General features: G+C 40.3%; 1 protein-coding gene across 3 annotated transcripts in view; it reads right to left on the bottom strand.

Moving 5' to 3' along the window:
- Nucleotides 1-384: 384 nt before the first annotated feature.
- Nucleotides 385-16,819, bottom strand: part of Acsl5 (acyl-CoA synthetase long chain family member 5) — a 50,542-nt gene continuing 34,107 nt past the window's right edge. For all 3 annotated transcript variants that reach the window (XM_069987990.1, XM_069987988.1, XM_069987989.1), the window contains exons 11-22: nt 16,363-16,440; nt 14,721-14,855; nt 12,833-12,967; nt 11,981-12,076; nt 9,808-9,880; nt 9,196-9,284; nt 8,795-8,911; nt 4,841-4,984; nt 3,825-3,926; nt 3,172-3,243; nt 2,650-2,796; nt 385-613 (exon numbers count right to left, since the gene is read on the bottom strand). In XM_069987990.1, the coding sequence (XP_069844091.1) occupies nt 2,656-2,796; nt 3,172-3,243; nt 3,825-3,926; nt 4,841-4,984; nt 8,795-8,911; nt 9,196-9,284; nt 9,808-9,880; nt 11,981-12,076; nt 12,833-12,967; nt 14,721-14,855; nt 16,363-16,440 (1,182 nt within the window). In that variant the 3' untranslated portion in view covers nt 385-613; nt 2,650-2,655. The remainder of the gene's footprint in view (nt 614-2,649; nt 2,797-3,171; nt 3,244-3,824; nt 3,927-4,840; nt 4,985-8,794; nt 8,912-9,195; nt 9,285-9,807; nt 9,881-11,980; nt 12,077-12,832; nt 12,968-14,720; nt 14,856-16,362; nt 16,441-16,819) is intronic.

Genomic DNA, 16,819 nt, shown 5'->3' with positions numbered 1-16,819 from the left:
TGTGAAGCTATCCATGAACATTCTCAATTCTGGGAGCCAGAGAGGAACCCTAGGAGACGTCAGAGTCCAGCAGGTGGCAATGGGGAAAGAACATGAACTAATGCTCAGAGATTGGGCTCAGCTGTTCCTTGTTTTTCTTGATGTCAGATAAGAAGGCCTGGTCTTCTCCATTTACAGGGTCAACAAACTCGATTGCACGCTAAAAAATCTCTTCACCTCAGGCTGTTTAACTCAAGATCCAAGTACTGTCTTTTTTATTTTTTCTTTTAGGTAAGTCTGAAGTAGCCAAGTTATAGAACCAATAATTAACGTTGATGTTTAAGTGATCCTTATTTAAGATGGATTTCTCATTATGACCCATAAAATGAAAAACACTACAACATATATGTCTGCAATAGTTTATTTTAAAATTTTACATTTACAAGTAGAGGCACCAGGTATAAGGGGTATGGTAGTTCATGGGGAAATATCATCAGTAGGTTCCTTCACAGAAGATAAGCCTGTTAGGCACCCAGTGCAGGAGAGTTTTATTCAGTGCTTGCTTCATTTACTGGAAAATTTCACTGGACATAAGTCTCAACTCCTCCTTTCACAGTTCCAGTTCAGCAGCAAACTGCATTAGTTAGAAGATTAGATCAGTCAGAAGATAGATACCCCTATAGACAACACTGTGAACATTTTTTAAACATACACACCCAGTTTTAATACCCCCAAAGCAGAAATCTTAAGAATTTATACTGTCAAAGAGAAGAATCTCTAGGAAATGTTTAGGATGATCAAATAGTTCCCTTCTGTGCAGATTTTAGTGTATCCAGAAGTCTGAAGAAGAGATTTATCTCACAGATAATAATTGGTATGAGCAGTCAGTTAAAACTCAAAAGTTGTGATGGCTTTGTGAAGAAATTAGAAAATAGATTCTAAACAGCTTTTCAGAACTTAAAAGACTTCCCTGAGCTCTTCAGCTCAAGGCTAGTGCTCTACCACTTAAGCCACAGTGCCACTTCCTTAAAGATTTCTTTAAATTTTATTGTAAAGGTGATGTACAGTGAGTGGGTACAGTTACATAAGTAAGGTAATGAATACATTTCTTTCTGTGTGTGTTTGTGTGTGTGTGTGTGTGTGTGTGTGTGTCGGCAATGTGTGTAAGGAATTATCAGAAGTTAGTTTCTAACTGAACTAGGATTTAAAGTTTCAATCATTACAGATGAATGAGGTTAGATACCCCAATGAACAAGACAGGTGCCAAACTCAAATTTTGGATCCCAGCTTGCTTATCCCAACCATCTACCAATGATATCCGTTTTGTTGTTGTTGTTGTTTTGTTGGTCATGGGCCTGAACTCTGTCTGGGCTTGGGTGCTGTCCCTCAGCTCTTCAGCTCAAAGTGAGCACTCTAACACTTGAGCCACAGTGTACTTCTGGCTTTTTCTGCTTATATGGTGCTGAGGAATTGAACCCAGGGCCTCATGAATGTAAGGCAAGCACTACCACTAAGCCACCTTCCTAGCCCAATGAGTACATTTCTTTTTGGACATTTTCTCCCTCTTCCCCACCCCGATCCCCCAAGTTGTATAGTTCATTTCCAACATAGTGTTTAGTGAGTATCACTGTTGCATTGGTTCACCCTTTGTCCCACTGTGTGATTCCCCTTCCCTTCCCCAATTCAGATAAACTTATATACAAGACAAGGTTACAGAAATCAAAAACTGTCAACCGAGAGAATAAACCAAAGGAGAAAAAAGAAAAAAAAGAAATAACTGCAAACAGTACAATTTAAAAAAACTTTTGTTTCCATTTCTTCGAGTTCATTTCGATAGGCATCATTTTATATGGTCATATACATAGCTACTGAGCCATTGTGATCCTCTCCTAAGAATGTCCTCCTTTGTTCTCAGTGTGTGAATGCTTAGGGTGCTGTTTAATTGATCATATCCAAGTGTAATTATTTGTCTTTTACTATCCATTGGATTTGCTTATAGATTTATAGACATACTCTAGTTATTACAAATAAGGGAAAGCATGCAGTCTATGTTTCTTTGGGTCCGTCTTACTTCACTTAATATATTTTTCTCCTTAGCCCATAAAAATCAATTGCTTTTTTGTATACCTACAATGAGAAAAGCAAGGCTGAAATCAGGAAAGCAACTCCTTTTGTAATACCTCAAAAAAAAACTAGGAATTAAAGATGTAAAGGACCTCTACGATATAACTTTAAAAACCTGAAAAAGGAAATTAAGGATTTCTTACTGTGAATGTTAGTGAGCCTATATTAACTCTTGGTTTATATATTTGCTATAAAGCAAGAAAAAGCCTCACAAGGGATCCCTAGGATATTTGATCTTGTGATCTCTGATTTAAAATGGCACTGAAGTTGGAGAGCTTGCAGAAGAGTCAAAACACAAAGTGGGACCGTGAAAAAAGTAAATACATAGCTAAATTAGCCACGACTAAGATGAGAAAAGCAAGACTTCTACCCAGGCTAAATTTCCTGCTTATAAATCTCTGATGGTATTTTTTTTCAGATGGTAGTTTGATCATTCAGTAAGTAAAACAACAGAGAGGAAGAAACACAACACAAATGGAAGAATAGTTTTTAATCTATATGCTCACACAGCAGCACAGACCAGGCAGCCAGTTCAGCCATAAATACCTTAACCTACTCCTGGATACTCTCATACAGGCTGCTGATTTGGGTCTGGAAGAATTTGCAGAGCTCTACTCGTTTTGCTTTTAGTGTTGGTGTCAAGAGCCCATTTTCAATGGAAAATGGCTCTGGATGAATAAAGATGCTCTTGACCTAGAAGATGAAGTAAACACACATATGGTTTATTAGTGCTGCATACTCTTCTGCACAGCCCTCAGAGTGCTCAATGAAGGACTTGAAAGCATGTTTCATCTTATAAAAGAGGTTAATGAAGTAGACAGGTACAGATCTAGTAACCCGTGGCCATTCTTAACATGTTTGTGATTAGAAGAGAAAAGAAATGAGGAGGGAGAAGGGAAAAGGGACACTGCAAGTTAATTACCAAAGGACGTGGTCATTGCCAGTTAAAGGCATAAATTCTCAAATCAATTCTTTGGAAATTGTATGTTTACACCCATGGTAAGTTGGAACTTTAAATAAAATTTTGATGGTGACTCAAGAGACTTGAGTAAAATCAGTGGAACATACCTGTTCGAAGGACTTTAGACCACCTTCTTTCCCAACTTTCTGCAAGTCTTGTAAAATGGCTCCCTGGATAGTCTAGGAATACAGAACATTGCTTAAAGCATGACTGAAAATGAACAGCTAAGTGTGAACTCACTCCAAATGCCTGTAACAATGGGTTAGGATAAAAGCAATATATAAAAGTATCTACAAAGCATTAATAGTGACTTTTCTCTAGATTATTTTACTTATTGACATATGTGTTTATTATTTTGAGGGTTTTTTTTGTCGTGGGCTTGAACTCAGAGCCTGGGCTCTATCCCTGAGCTCTTTAGCTCAAGTCTAATGCTCTACCACTTGAGCCACAGTGCCACTTCAGGTTTTCTGGTGGTTTATTGGAGATAAGAGTCTCACAGACTTCCACGATCCTCTCTTAAGGCCTTCTGAGTAGCTAGGATTACTGGCATGAGCCACTGGCTCAGCTTTGTGTTTTAAATGATCCATTCTATCCTATGATCTAATAAAATTATTAAGTCTATTGGGACCATAGCTATATTACACAGAAATAGGAAGAGATCATTTCTTCAGAGAAGAGGCCCTGGGTACCCAGGGATGCCCCAACTGGTAGTGCCTCCTCTTTGCCACATGGACCATGAGTTTTCCTGAGTAATACTTACTTCATTTTCACACAAGACTTCAAAGGATCCCTTAATCCCGAGTTTGGCAGCAAATGAGGGGAGCACTTCGGAGTCAGGAACTACCACTCCTACCAAGGATGACTGAAAAAGAAACAGATGCAAGGGCATGAGAGGCCTAGCATACAGGCACTCCTTTGCCCCAGAGGGTAAAGAGAAGGACCAGCTCATGGTGATTAAAAAAATAAATGAAAAGACCTCCCAACTTCAAATCTATACAAGGGTCCTGCTTTCTTTCTCACTGATATATTACTCCATTCAACATCTCATAACAGAAACGTTCTGGCCAAATTTGACTTTTCAGAAAGAGGTGGTAGCCACTAAAATTTAGAAGAATCTCTGGCCTGTTCATGCCCACAGTTTTCCTTATGCCCTTCCTCCAAAGAGCCGAATTTAAGTGTGTGTGTGTGTGTGTGTGTGTGTGTGTGTGTGTGTGTATATATATATATATATATATATATATATATATATATATATATATATGAGATACCCTGTCATGCCAGAGAAACTTCAACCAGAACAGAAAGTAAGCACAATGTGGGAAACACTATTTTTCCAAATCATTTTTAGTAATTCTACTGACTTGTTTACAAAATCCATCATAGTGGGAAAAAAAGTTGTTTTTTTTTTTTTTGGTGTTGTTTATCTGTTTTGTGCCAGGCCTAAGGCTTGAACTCAGGGTTTGGGGGATTTCCCACTTGAACCACAGTACCACTTCCTGCTTTTTGGTGTTTAATTAGAGATAAGAGTCTTATAGATGTTCCTGCCTGAGCCTGTTTCAGAACCATGATCCTCGATCTCAGCCTGAGTTGCCAGTGCCCAACTTTAAGAAGGTTTTGTTTGTAATCAACGTTGCCTTATTTATGATATGGAACATAGCTTCATTTCTTTAGTTCTATAAGCTAGAACTCTGGATATACCTAGATAAATTTCTGGCCACTACACAGAACCACAGTGACCTGCACCTAATGGTGGTTCTTATTAAAATAGCTTATTACCCGTAAGCTGTCCCCATGTACAAAAACTTGTAACACCAGTCTACTCCTGATATAGATATTTTCTATCTTCTCGGGAGCAATGTATTCTCCTTGTGCCAGCTTGAAAATGTTCTTTTTTCGGTCAATGATCTTCAGAGTTCCATTCTGCAGAATGTAGAAAAAACATTAGTTTTTTTTTTGTTTTATGTTTTGTTTTTAGCATTAAGAGCTGTGTTAATAGGGAAAATGGAGAAGCCACACTTTTATCCTTTTTTTGGGGGGTGAGGGGTGGTCAGTCATGGGGCCTGAACTCTGGGCCTGGGCACTGTCCCTCAGCTCTTCAGCTTAAGGCTAGCACTCTACCACTTGAGCCACAGAATCATTTCCAGCTTTTTCTGCTTATGTGGTGCCAAGGAATCAAACCCAGGGCCTTATGCATGCAAGGTAAGCACTGTACCACTGACCCACCTTCCCAGAGCCTCAGAGAAAGTCCTCAGGATCAGCTTGTGTTATATGGATAGTTCCTTCCTCCAATAAAGAAATTTTCCAGGCTGAGTGCAATGGCACACTAAACAAAAAGTAAGCAAGCCCCCCTCTCAACCAGCAAGCTAGCCATGGTGGTACATGCTGGTCCCCTGCTACATGGAAGACAATGTAGGAAGATTACGATCTAAGGACAGCCTGGAAAAAACACAAGACTGTGTATCAAAAATTACTGAGGCAGAAACAGGCTGGGAGTGTAGCTCAAGTGGTACAGCACTTACCTAGCAAGTACAAGTCTACAAAGCCAAGCCCCAGAACTGTCAATTAAGAAAAGAGAATATTCACCTCTCAGTTTCCAATTACTCTAGCTCCAGAACTCTCAGGAATAGAAAGAGAGTTATCTTTAATTAAGACTTGAATTAGTTAGCTCTGCTTCCTGTGTATTTCCTGTTAGATCCATCTCCCATGTACTAATCAGGTAGTCAGTAGTTGGGTTAGTTAGACTGTAAGCAGAGATGGGGAGGGAAGGCCCTCTGCCCAGCCAACCACCAGAGGCCTCTGCAACTTTATTTCTTTGAGTTTAGTTTCTTTAAGGAGCTTATGTTCTTAGGGATTTGAATTGTAGAACTGGGACAAGTGCAAATACAATCCACATAATCATACTCTAAGATCACAGTCTGAACCAACCCTGGAACCATCGATTCAGCTTACTCATCAATTTAGCATGGCATGATGAAAATGGTTATTAAGGAATGGCCTTTTATAACCTAGGAGAGGAGACGTATCTGTTTTGTCTACATCTAGGCTGACGCAAATGCAGCACTCTTCTTAAACAGCAACATGCTAGCACAGTACTATGAGACACATCTCTAGGAATTATATCATTAGGACTGTGTTCTTACAGGCCTCATTATCCATCATTCTTTGAATTATAGTTAAATCTTGAATGCTGAGCAATAAAGGAATTTTTGGATCTAGTTACATTCCCTATGTTCCTCTAGCTCCTCAGCACATATCAGACCAAGAGAACTCTGGAGAAAGATAATCCTTTGGAAAAAAAATTCCCTATGAGGCTTTGAAGGTTCCAAACTATTGTGGTGCAATTCCCTATCTTAGGAAAACAGATGGGATGGACAGCAGCTACTGTTACTACTAGAAAGTGAAGCTACACAAAGGCCTCACATCTGGTGCCATACACTTGTAATCCCAGCATTTGGGTGTCCAGAGGCAGGAGTACTGTGAGTTCCAGACTGAAAAGTCAGCATGGGCTATACAACGAGACCTCATCTCCAAAAAGAAAAAAGCAATCTCTGTTTTTCTTAGCAAGAGGCTGCAAAGGTCACTGAGAAACAACCAGTAGCCTCTGCAAATGCCTGGTTTGGAAATCCTACTTTCAGGTTATGGTATGCCTTATGAATTAAATGGGAAAAGATACCTCCCTTTGAAACTCTCAAAAGAGAGAAGTTGTGGATGCATGGAGTTATCAAACCACAATTTCGATCTCAAGAAAAGTGAAAAGAAATGGAGCACTAGTTGCAGCTCACACCTGTAATCTTAGCTATTTGGAGATGGAAATCAGAAGGATCATGATAGGAAATGATCACAAAGTTTAGGTGGGTATGGTGACATGTGCTTTTCATTCCAGCTATACAGGAGGCTAAGATCTGACAGCTTCACGGTAACCCTGGTTAAAAATTTAAAAAGTTCCCAATCTGGGTATTCGTGAGTCATGCCTGCAATCCTAACTACTCAGGAGGCTGAGATCTGAGGATCATAATTTCCAGCCTGGGCAGGAGTCTCTTACCTCTAATAAACCACCAAAAAGCCAGAAGTAGAGCTGTGGCTCAAGTGGTAAAGTGGTAGGTTGAGTGCAAAAGCTTCAGGGACAGTGCTCAGACCTTGAGTTCAAGCCACAGGACCAGCACACACCATAACACACACACACACACACACACACACACACACAGAGTTCCCAAGACACACACACACACACACACACACACACACACACACACACACACACACACACACACAGAGTTCCCAAGGCTGGGAATGTGGCTTACTGGTAGAGTGGTTGCCTAGCATGCATGATGCCCTGGGTTCGATTCCTCAGTACCACAGAAAAAGCTGAAAGTGGCAAACTATGGCTCAAATGGTAGAGTTCTAGCCTTGAGCAAAAGAAGCTCAGGGATAGTGCTTAGGCCCTGGGGTTCAAGCCCCAGGACTGACAAATAAAAAAGTTCCCAAGACACCATCTCAACAAAAAAGTCTGGGTGTGGTAGCATGTGCCTAGCATAGGAAGTGTAAATAGGATAGCAGTCTAGGTCAGCCCATACAAAAAGCAAGAGCCTATTTCAAAAATAAGCAGAGCAAAATGGGCCTAGAAGTATGGTTCAAGTGGTAGAGGCCCTTCCCAGCAAGTATGAAGACTTGTGTCTTCATACTTTCACCAGTACTGAGAAAAGAAAAAAAAATCAAAGGAAAAAGGAAAGGACAGAATATACAGTCCTGTTACTACCCTTTTCCTAGAGACACCACCTAATTTTCTCTTGGCTATTAGCAAATTCTTTCCATTACATGGGAGCCATAAAAATTCTGACATCTAGAACTATCTGACCTATTAAAGAATCCTCCCTTCAGATTGTGTTTGGAAGCAATGCTGGTACCATGGGCTAATGTAGATATTGTATTTGATAAGAAATGAAGAAAAGCTTCTATTTAGTCTCTCTCTCCCACATGTGGTCCAACAGTAAATACACTGTGGCTAAGAGGAAGAAAGACACTAACTTTGGCAACTCTTGGTCACATATTAGCCTACTTTCACATTGTTGGCCTCTGGAAGTGCTGAACTAGAGTATGAACCACCCAACTCCCAGCCTGGGCTTTACCACTTGCTACTTCTTTCTCTTTATGGTTAAGAGAAGATACAGACCCATTCACCTCCATCTTTTTCAGCTGATTAACCCACTGGCAAATCTACCCCACTAGCCATAGGCAGATTTAGTCTCTCCAGCCCAGTAGTGTTGGCCCAGTAGCCTCCTCTCCCATAGCTTAGCATGCTCTTTTCCTAGGCAACTCTAGGCCCATTTAGTAAAAGCAGTAAATAATCAGCCTCCACCCGCCCCCCTTTACCTTGAGATGGCACACCTTTGGCAGCAAGAACCCCTTAGAGTGACCTTCAGGTCTGGGCAGCTGCAAGACCCCTTTTCTGCCACTTGGGCAGCAGCCATAAATCCTAGCCCATCATATGAGGAAGCCCCTGGTCCACACAATCCACACCAGGGTCTCCACCCCCTAGCCTCACAGATTACATAGGTCACCGCAGATAGCCGGCACTACTTCTCTCTTGTGAGAAGAGGTCTTGCAATTCCCTTTGCTGAAAATAAACTTTTCTCTGTTCTTTGTACCTGGATGTCTGCGTGGTTTTCTGGCAAAGTCTAGTAAAGTCGAACAAGTAGCATAGACTACTGGAAATTATAAGGAAATACTCACTGGAAGCCAGCGACCAATGTCTCCAGTGTGAAGCCAGCCATCCTTGTCCAGAGCTTCCTGTGTTTTCTCAGGGTCTTTTAGGTATCCTTGGAAGACATTGGTGCCCTTGATGCAGACCTGTACACCAGACAGTACAAGGTGGTGACAAGAGCAAGGGTCTACTTCCAAACCATGGACACCTTACAACACACACCCTCCCACTTAGGTCACCTGACAGGTCCTGCTACAGCATGAAGAGTGCTGTATTTTAGTCCCCACTACAAGAAAGGAAAATGAGACTCAGAAATATTTAGTTCCTTGCTAAAGATAACAAAAGAGTAAAAACCACACGAGCTCACAACTGTGAGCTCTATACCTCTTCACCTCCATGATGATCTGACTGCAGGCCATAGTTTACCCACCTCTCCTTCGTTGTTTACTGAAAAGTAATTCATGTCAGCCACATCTTCCAGCTTCACATAGTTACAAGACACAGGGACTCCAACATGACCTAAAATAGACCATGCATCAGCTCGGACACTCTGAAGTTCTAATAATAGTAGTTATTCTGGACAGATTTAGGAGATAGATAAAAAATAAGACTGAAACTCTTAAAAATAGGACTAAAGGGACTGGGAAGGTGGCTCAGTGGTAGAGCGCTTGCCTCACATGCATGAGGCCACGGGTTTGATTCCTCAGCACCAAGTAAGCAAAAATAAAAAAGCCAGAAGTGGTGCGGTGTTTCAAGTGGTAGAGCGCTAGCCTTGAGCTGAAGAGCTGAGGGACAGCACCCAGGCCCAGAGTTCAGGCCCCATGACCGACAAAACAATAACAACAACAACAAAACCCAGATATCTTTGGTAGATGTTTTGGATAATCAAGCTGGGATCCAAAATTTGAGTTTGGCACCTATCTCATTCATTGGAGTATCTAACCTCATTTATCTGTAATGATTGAAACTTAAATCCTAGTTCAGTTAGAAACTAACTTCTCATAACTCCTTACACACACTGCCTGACAGATAGAGGTCTTACCTGTTGTCCAGTCCCCAGGTGATGTAATTGTACAGCCAGCAGTACATTCTGTTTGTCCATAAGCTTCAAATACCTGGGAAGACAAAGAAAGGCTTTGGGACTAACTCAAGATCAACTTGAAACTGCCTGGCTAAGACATGAGGCAAATAGGGTCTCCAAGCATTGAAGAACAATTCGTTTCTTAAAATATTGAATTCATATCCCAGTTCCTAAGTCTTTAAAACTAAGTGCTCATTCAAAAACTAAGAGCTCTCAGAAATATGTTAGAGTGTTTGGATTTTTACCCAAATGGAAAGTATAGCATTTCAAGAAGGTAAAGAAAATGCAAATTATTCACAAAGTGATACGCAATCCAGCGGCAATTGATTTGAACCTGCAGCACCTCTGAAAGAACTAAAAACATAGAGCAGCATTTTTTAAAAAAGGAAAATAGCTCTAGTTTTGATAAAGTACTGGAGTTGGCAAACTTTTTTGCATAGATTAAGACAATAAATATTTGTCTGTCTCAACAAATTCACTCTGCCAATGTAGCTCCTAAAGCAATCACAGATCATATATTACATGAATGGCTATGGCTGTGTTCCAAAGCCGTTTCATGTATAAAACAGATGGTGGGCTAGACTGGGTCTGCCCTGTAACTTGAAAACCCCTGATATGAAAGATAATATCGATTTTAGAGAGGCTGATGGCAGTTAAAGTTCCCACATTTAAGTTTCCCAAGTTCAAGCAAACTGATAGGCTACTGCAAAGGTAGGTGTGGCCTGTCATTAGCAGAGATAAAGAGAAAGACTTAGAGAAGACATTTCCAGGAGCAGAATTGGAGGAAGAGTTTATCTCCTATTGTTCTTTGGAACTAAAGAAAGAAAATTTTTGAAGAAGAAAGAACAGAATGGCCAAGTGATGGTAGTTTGAAAACCCAGAGGAATTTTGCCGATGTCTCTGGTATCATTCAGAATCTTTACTCAGTTGGGGGTTTATAATTGGCAGTATGTATTTCTCGGAGAGTATAATCCTGTGCCTGTTTTCTACTTGTTCATGTCATGCAAAGTTAAATGAGTAAACTAGTTATCCATTTGGGAGGGAGAAAAATTAGACAATATTTGTGTCCAGACCCCTAGATTTATTGCAGGTGTAGTGGAGACATTAATATTTTTTAAAGGGTAAAACTATCAGATCACCAGAAAATATGGTAAAAACCAATGGTATGAAGTATTAGAGATTAGAAAGCCCTGTTTAGTTTTTGAAACCCTAGTTCAATTTAAAACCAATTTGAAAAGCACAGATAGAAAACATCAATCAATATAACCACACAAATGTTTGAAAGTTTTATATAAGTTACATACAAGGCAAGAAGGAAACCAAAACAGAAAAGATGAGACCAGAAAAAATGTATAACTGAGATTGATCTTCTATTACTACATGAAGAACTCTTAGAAAGTAATATGGAAGAGGACTAAATCATGCTTTACTTCTGCTATAAGGAAGTAATTCATGGAAGAAATATAGATATCAAGTTGGAAAGCTGTTTGGTATTGATAAAAGAAACAACACTGCAATAAGGTTTTGAATATAGAGGCAAATGACTAAGGTTTATAGAACTGACAAGGCATGTCACTAGGAAGAGCATGGGTAAAGGAGGCTTCCTGTATTGTTTCCAGGAGTGTATAGAAAAGACAAGATCTTTATGGAAGACTGTTTGATAATATACATTTACATGTAATATACGTATATGTATGTTCACATATATACACAGAAACACAAACATGCTCTTTGACACTACTTCAATGGGCTTATTCTAAACTGATAACTGCAAAAATACCCAGGGGTGCAAAAGTGTCCTTATCATTTCATCAGTTACAATAGTGGGAAAATGGTGTCTATCAATAGTAGATGACTTGTCTACACTTGACAGACTGCTGTGAAGCCATCCTTCAAGAAGGATTGATGTTGATGGGGAACTATTCCATTAGTATTGCATTCATATTTCAGCACACTGGTTGCATTTATGCTAAGATTTCTCTACACAGATACACTAAGAGGTGCTGCTAGGGTATTTCCTCTTGGTTTTGAGGCTTGGGTGACTTTCTCATTGGTACATTTCAGGTTTTTTTCAGTTGTGCTTCCATTTTTATTCAGATCATCAATACTATATTTTGAAAAAGTAAATTCTTACCCAGCATCCTAAGGCTGCCCGGAGGAATGTGAGGACCTGAGTGGAGATGGGGGCGGCTCCAGTGATCATGATGCGAACATTCCCACCCAAGCTGTCCTGCGCAGTGAACACAAAAGACTGGCTGTGACTTTATCTCTGGGCTTCAGTTTCTGCCACCCTCAAGTGACTATAATCGCTACCCAATGTTGTTATATACCAATTTAACCAGTTAATTTACAGATACTTTTAATAGTGCCCAGTGTTGTGGAAATGCACTTAAGGTGTTCAATTGTCATCACCGTCTACAGCTGGGATCATAACTTGCTCCAGGCTTTGGGCTTACTAGGCAAGTGCTCTATCACTTAAGTCATGACTGTAGCCCTCAGAACCTGCATTTGTTAAATACTTTATTTATATCGCTTATAATCACAGCAGATCATGTAATGATAGAATATGCTAGTATCTACATCAAATATGCTTTATGCTTTTTGTATGTGTATGGTACAGGAGGGTAAACTGAAGCTTGAACTCAGGGCCTGGGTCCTATTCCTTAGCTTTTTTTTTACTCAAAGCTGATACTCTACCACTTGAGCTATAGCTCCACTTCCAGCTTTTTGGTATTTAATTGGAGATAAGAGTCTCATGGACTTTTCAGTCCTGGCTGGCTTCAATCCATTATAGGCATGAGCCACCATGCTTTTTTAGCCAATTTGCTTTCATGATAAAGTTGTACAGGGGACTCTCAGAAAGCAAGTGGACACTCAGAGTTCAAGAGGACCTTCAGTTAGGATGATGCTCTAGCACTGGAAGAAGAGCGGAGTGTGAGTAGAGGGCAGCTCTAGCATCTGACTTTTCAGGACCCGACCAACTTACCTGGATCTTTGAAAAAATAAACTTGTCCCACAAACTGTCACGTCTGATGATACCGTTTTTTACATCACTGTATTTACTAGTAATTGCCAGGTTCAACATGAACTTACTCAAGGGTGTTTTGGCTTCATTTTGTACCTGTAAGATGATAGCACCTCTTAGCTGGAAACCTATAGAAGATACTTCTTAAGGTCATTAACTTAAAAAGATGCTTATCAAGGTCATTCATAGGTAAGCAAGAGATGGTGCTGTCTGATTTCATAAGGGAACATCTCCAGATCATTAAGTGGGTTGTTGAATAACAATGAATACAGAGAACTAGGGTTACACTCAAAAAGTAATACACATGTACACATGAAGCTCCAATCCTCCCATGTTTCTGGTCCTTGAAAACTAAATTAAGCGAAGAGTGGTGAAAAAAAAACCCATCAAGATTTATAACAGTATGTAGCTCCACTTGGGTTTTTTTATGTAGTATGAGAAAGTAGAGCTAAGGAATCTGACTTCTCAAAAGGAAATTTTGCCTCTTTCCCCTTACTCTTAAGTTATTTTTATATCCACTATTATCACCTTTCTCTATAATAATAAAAGTCCTTTAGCCACATCACAAAAAACCCAACATACTTCCCTACTTAGATCATTTTCTTTCCTTTTGGCTTAACCAATTAACATCATTTCCCAGTTCACCTTATTTTCCTGGGCTTTCTTGACCCTGGTATGACTGCAACTCCACAATCTATTAATCATAGTCCTGCCTAAGGACAGCTAGAAGGAACTCTTTCATCCCAAAAATTAAAGCATGAATTTCAAATTCTAGCCTTCAGATCTCATTATATGAGAAACAAAATCCACAAAAATCAAAATTCTTTCTAGTTCAAATTTTGAGAGTGCCTCTCTGGCCATCTTCTACATTTGTGCTTCTACTTCTGCACCTCCAGAAAACTAGGGCTGTCCATTTTCACCTTCTAAGGCAAATTATCCTGTTAGCTGTAGGCATCCTCTCATGTCTGTAATATAAGATGAACATAGGATATCTTGTTGCCAGAAACCAAGGGCACTATCAAAGGCTATTGGGGTCATGTCAAAAGAACACATAAGCAACTTGATGGGAGCTCCCCACTTCTAAGTTGGGCCCATCTGAATATCAAGTGTGATTAAAATGGGTTTAACACACAAGATGCAGAATCATGAGTTCATAACAATCCATACACACAATACGCACATATATACATTGAATTCTCACTGGACATATTTGAAGATTTTTGGGACACCAATTCATTTTTCTCAAGATTAACAAATGAAGGGATTCTATCTTTATGGTAGAATCTCAGCTAAGGAATAGTAGAAAAATGGCATCTCTAGAATCTATTTAAATCACCATTTGCAAACCCCAATGTTCGTGATCAATGACAGCTAAAACTACTAAGCCTTTTTTCCTTATTTGATTGAATTCTGGGCAAGTTCTTTAACTGCAGCCTTAATTTCTTCATCATCACAATGGTAAGAGTCAGTGTAATCAAGTATGTTTTGGGAGGATTGGTTGAGAGAACATGTCTGAAATGTTTACCATGGGGCCTGGTAACTCAGCAAGAAAGCTGATAACCTACATATAAATCAGAGGAGCAACTTCCAAGTAAGTTCATCAGGGACTCATGAGGTCTCAAAGTTGAACTCTTCCTCAGCTCAGAAATCTTATCCAGAGCAAAGGGGGTTTTGTTTTACTATGGTTTTTCACAGAAGCAGTTGAAATGTGGCTTTATTCAGATGTTCATGGGGGCTGGAGGTAGAGCTAATTTCTTAGCAAAAATGGCATCCTTCAATGTCTTAGCACAAGTCTGTATCACAGATGGTCCCCTCCTTCAGGCAAGCCCACTAGAAGCCAAGTTGGTACCTTATCATAGACCCTGTTAAGGAGTCGAGGCACTGTGGGAAACACTGTGGGTTTGAGGGCTTTCATATCATCAGGTAGCAACCGGATATCTCCTTGAAAGAACCCAACTCTGGCTCCACAGGAATACACGACAGCCTGAAACAACATGGAACAGGGGGGTCGGCACCTGAGGAATCACTGTAGAGGAGGCCTGAATTCTCAGTAGAACTGAGGAAATAAGATGAGGTCCATGACCCTTTATTCTGTACAGAGTCCTCCCATTTAGGTTCCCAGGAGCCCTCAAGAAAAGATAGAAACGCATTTTCCTCAAGGTGTCAAGACAGATAAGACAGATGAGATTGCGGGCCCCACCCTCCAACCCCATCCCAGCTGTGTGACAGTCCACTATTAAACACTATTATTAAACACTATTGACTATATGGCAGTAAGAGCTGAGAGCTCCAAATTAAAGTGGGGCAGTCTTCGAGTATGAAACTGCACATTTCAGAAATGGTTAAACATTTTTTTTTTGCTGGTCATGGGCCTTGAACTTGGGGTTGGGGGCTGTCCCTGAGATTTTTTGCTCAAGATTAACACTCTACCACTTGAGCCGCACTCCACTTCCGTGTTAAAACATTTTTACGAGCTTATTACAATCAATTTTTATTTAGCACATAGCAACACTTTAGTCTAACCAACTAAACATTATACTTTGCTATCGATCTATCCATCCATCTATCTATCTATCTATCTATCTATCTATCTATCTATCTATCTATCTATCTATCTATCTATCTATCTATCTATCTAGTACCAGGGACTTGAACTCAGGGCCTGGGTTCTGTCCCTTAGAGTTTTTGCTCAAGGATAGCACTCTACCACTTGAGCTACAATTCCACTTCTGACTTTTTGCTGGTTAATTAGAAATAGGAGTCTCAAAGACTTTCCTGCCTAGGCTAGCTTCCAACATGGATCCTCAGGTCTCAGCCACCTGAATAGCTGGAGTACAGGTATGAGTCACCAGTGCTTGGCCCATTTTAGCATTTTAGGTATTTGAGAGGAGTATAGAAGACTTTCCCACAATACTCTCTATGCTTTTGAAAGACCAGTGCTACATTTTGTTCTCAAGTCAACCTCAGAATCACTTAGCTGAAAACCTGGAATCCAGAAGGATAACACTCCTTGGGTACATACCATGCTGGTCAGACACCTAATACATTCAGGAATGGCATGAAAACCTTGAGGATGCCTAATCCCTTACCAGGACCAAATGTTCTTTCCTTGGCCCTCTGTAGGAGCTTCCTTTCCTCTTACTGCAAATCTTTTCAAATATTCTAACCAACAGAAAAGATAAAGAAAGATGCAATGTCTCTTTGAATCATCTCAGGACCAAGTGTGGATAGATGGCAAGCTCTTACTGAACTCATGAACATCCACTACCTTAGGATGCAAACTCAGCAAGGGAAGGCTCTGCAGCAAGTTGGGGGAGAGGGCGGGGGGGGTGCTGCCAGGATGGGGATTCCCATGAGCCAACCTCCTGCCTATGCCTTGACATAGTAGAGAAAGGACTAGAAAGGCTGTGTTGATGATTTCGGAATAAAAGAGGGACTATCAAGCTAGAATCCCTCTTTTTACACACACGCTAGAAACACAGGATATTCACCTGTACAATCCTCTCAAACATATGAGCCAAGGGGAGGTAGGATATGGTCACATCATCAGGAGTAGGCTGGAAAACATGCTATGGATCAGAAAACAAAGAGGAGATAATGATGGATTAATACCAACTCTCTCTTATGGAGATCTAAAAACTACCCCTGCTTAGGGCTCCCACAGTGTACCACATACTAGATAACTCTTAGGCGCTGCTTTGAACTAGGCAGAGTGTTGAGATTTGCAGTAATCTAGAAGAGTGAGGCTTAAATGTACAGTTCTGCCAATAAGACTAAAACAGGGTTTGCCCACCCTTACAACTTAGGTCTTTAGCTTGTTTTTCTTTCTCTTCTCTGCCTCCTCTAACTTTAAGAACTTTAAATCTTATATCTGATTTTTTTTGGTTGGTCGTGGGGACTGAACTCTGGGCCTGGGCACTGTCCCTCAGCTCTTCACCTCAAGGCTAG

This window comes from Dipodomys merriami, unplaced genomic scaffold, assembly GCF_024711535.1.
Source record: "Dipodomys merriami isolate MVZ:Mamm:240054 unplaced genomic scaffold, mDipMer1.0.p SCAF_35, whole genome shotgun sequence".
Taxonomy (NCBI): Eukaryota; Metazoa; Chordata; class Mammalia; order Rodentia; family Heteromyidae; genus Dipodomys; species Dipodomys merriami.
The sequence above is the reverse complement of the archived record's forward strand: the minus strand, read 5'-3'. Positions and strand labels throughout refer to the sequence as shown.